Below are 2,240 nucleotides of genomic sequence, written 5' to 3'. Positions count from 1 at the left end.
TGTAGATCTTTCCTACCAGAAGATCAGGGGTGTGGCTGAAAGACAGCATTAAGAAGAAGCCAAGGAGTAGCAGTAGAAAGGCTGTAGAAAGAATCAGGAGCCCAGAGGAGGGGGGCAAAGGAGATGAAGGAGTGGGGGCAGAGAGAGGAGACGAAAGCAGACGACAGAACATTGTTAGAGAGCAGGAAAGGAAGTGAAAGGAGACAAATTTAGAGAAGAAATTTTTTCGGTCACTACCCGGATTCGAACCCGGGACCATTGAATGAGAGGCTAACACCTTAACCTCTAGGCCACGAGAGCACCCTGAAAATCTTTACACAAACAAAAAAGCAAACTCAAGGGCTCTAATTCCACCCCCACCCCCACCCCCCTTTTTCCCCATTTCCGCGGAGGACTTCTCTAACCCTCAAGAAATCCTGCACTTGTCTGATTTTGATTGATTGGGTAGATGTTTTACGGCACTATCGACACAGTTTTGGTCATTTAAGCGCCAGCACTTGTCTGTCTGTTTTGTTTTGCCCAAGCATGAAAAAGCAGGTGTTATATCAATGTGCTAATATACGTCTCTTTACACACACAAAACCAAGCGAACCCAAGGGCTGTAATAATTATTCTACCCCCTCCTTTTTTTTTCCCAGTTCCGCAGACGACTTCTCTAACCCACAAGAAATCCTGCGCCTCGAGAGTGACCGCGCCGTCCTGGAGTTCGGCAGCTTCCCGACTGACCTCACCTACAACGCTGACGTCACTGACGGCTTCTGGCATCACGTGGTCTTGACTTGGGATTCGAACCAGGGCGCTGCAACGGTGTATATAGATGGGCAGCAGGCCAACAGCGTCACTTATGGGACCCAGCAGTCTGTCAGGCCTTAGTAAGGAGTAGTTTGTGTGTTTGTGTGGGATTGTATGTGTTTGTGTGTTTACAAATGTGTGTGTTTGTGTGTGTGTGTGTGTTAGTGTGTTTGTGTGTTTATGTGTTTATGTGTGTGTGTGTGTGAGTGTGTGTGCGTGTATGTGCGGGTATGTGCTTGTGTGTGTCTGTTTGTGCGTGTTTGTGTGTGTGTGTGTGTGTGTGTGTGTGTGTGTGTGTGTGTGTGTGTGTGTGAACATATACAGAACCCAGCAGTTCGTCAGACCCAAGTAAGGCGAAGTGCATGTCTTTGTTTTTGTGTGTGAATATTTATGTGTGCATGTATGTTTGTGTGCATGTTTGTATATGTGTGTTTTTGTGTGTGTATGAGCACAGAACCAACCAGACCGTCAACCCCTTATAAGGAGTTGTGTGTTTATTTGTCTGTATGTGTGTGTGTGTGTGTGTGTGTGTGTGTGCATGTGTATGTACATGAATGGGAGTACAACTGTGTGCACGAGTGTATGCATATGGGAGAATAATTAGTGAGGCGAGCTGACTAAATAAGTTACTTCTCGTAATCCACAGAGGGAGATGTCGACAAAAAATCGACACAGGGGTCACATATTATATAGATTTACAATTGACGCCATTTTTCTAAAGTTTAACAAGCTATTTTTTATCATTTCAAACATATAGATGGAACAAACTCAACCTATAAATATGACATATTTATCCAAGTTAATCAGGCAGCAATCCGAGAAGTAACTCATTTTGTCAGTTGGATCTGTGTATGTGTGTGTGTATGTGCGTGTCTATGTGTGTGTATGTGTGTGTGTGCGTGTGCATATGTGTGTGTGTGTGTGTGTGTGTGTGTGTCACTACGCAGATGATTCTCACCGCCTGCCAAACTTTCCTAATTGTCTTCTTGTACTAGTGGTTATAACGACCGTTTTGGCAAGCAGTGGTTTTGACAGCCTCTCTCTCTCTATCTTCCTCCCTCAGTGGCTGGCTGGTACTGGGCGGGGTTTACGACTCCGCCTCCGGCCGAGTGGACCAATCGGGAGGCATGACTGGACGGGTGAGCCGAGTGTACATCTCGGACAACGCTCTGAGCAGCGCGGAGGTCGCCGGACTGGTCGCTGACACGACCCAGGTGCCCAACGGGGCCATCTCCGGCTACACCGTTGCCATGGCAACCGGGTCCACCGCACCAGTGGACCACAACAGTGACATCTCCTCCGGGCTTTGCTTCTCCGCCTCCAACTGCAGGAGTATTGACAGCAGTGAGTACTGGCTCAAGATCATCATCATCATCCGGTGCCTTGCCGACTGGCGTGGGCGATCATGGACCTCCACTTAACTCTGTCTTGCGTTGCAGCAATGGTGT

The 2,240-nt window shown here is 47.7% G+C and overlaps 1 protein-coding gene across 1 annotated transcript in view; it reads left to right on the top strand.

The window, feature by feature from the left end:
- The window catches only part of LOC106010981 (sushi, von Willebrand factor type A, EGF and pentraxin domain-containing protein 1), a gene marked incomplete at both ends in the record, with an annotated part of 11,639 nt that overhangs the window by 1,760 nt on the left and 7,639 nt on the right, over window positions 1-2,240 (top strand). The window contains 2 exon segments of the mRNA XM_013084380.1: window positions 639-872; window positions 1,856-2,136. Coding sequence (XP_012939834.1) covers window positions 639-872; window positions 1,856-2,136 — 515 coding nt within the window.

Source organism: Aplysia californica, unplaced genomic scaffold (genome assembly GCF_000002075.1).
Source record: "Aplysia californica isolate F4 #8 unplaced genomic scaffold, AplCal3.0 scaffold00288, whole genome shotgun sequence".
In the NCBI taxonomy this organism is placed as follows: domain Eukaryota; kingdom Metazoa; phylum Mollusca; class Gastropoda; order Aplysiida; family Aplysiidae; genus Aplysia; species Aplysia californica.
This window is presented reverse-complemented; position numbering and strand designations above follow the sequence as displayed.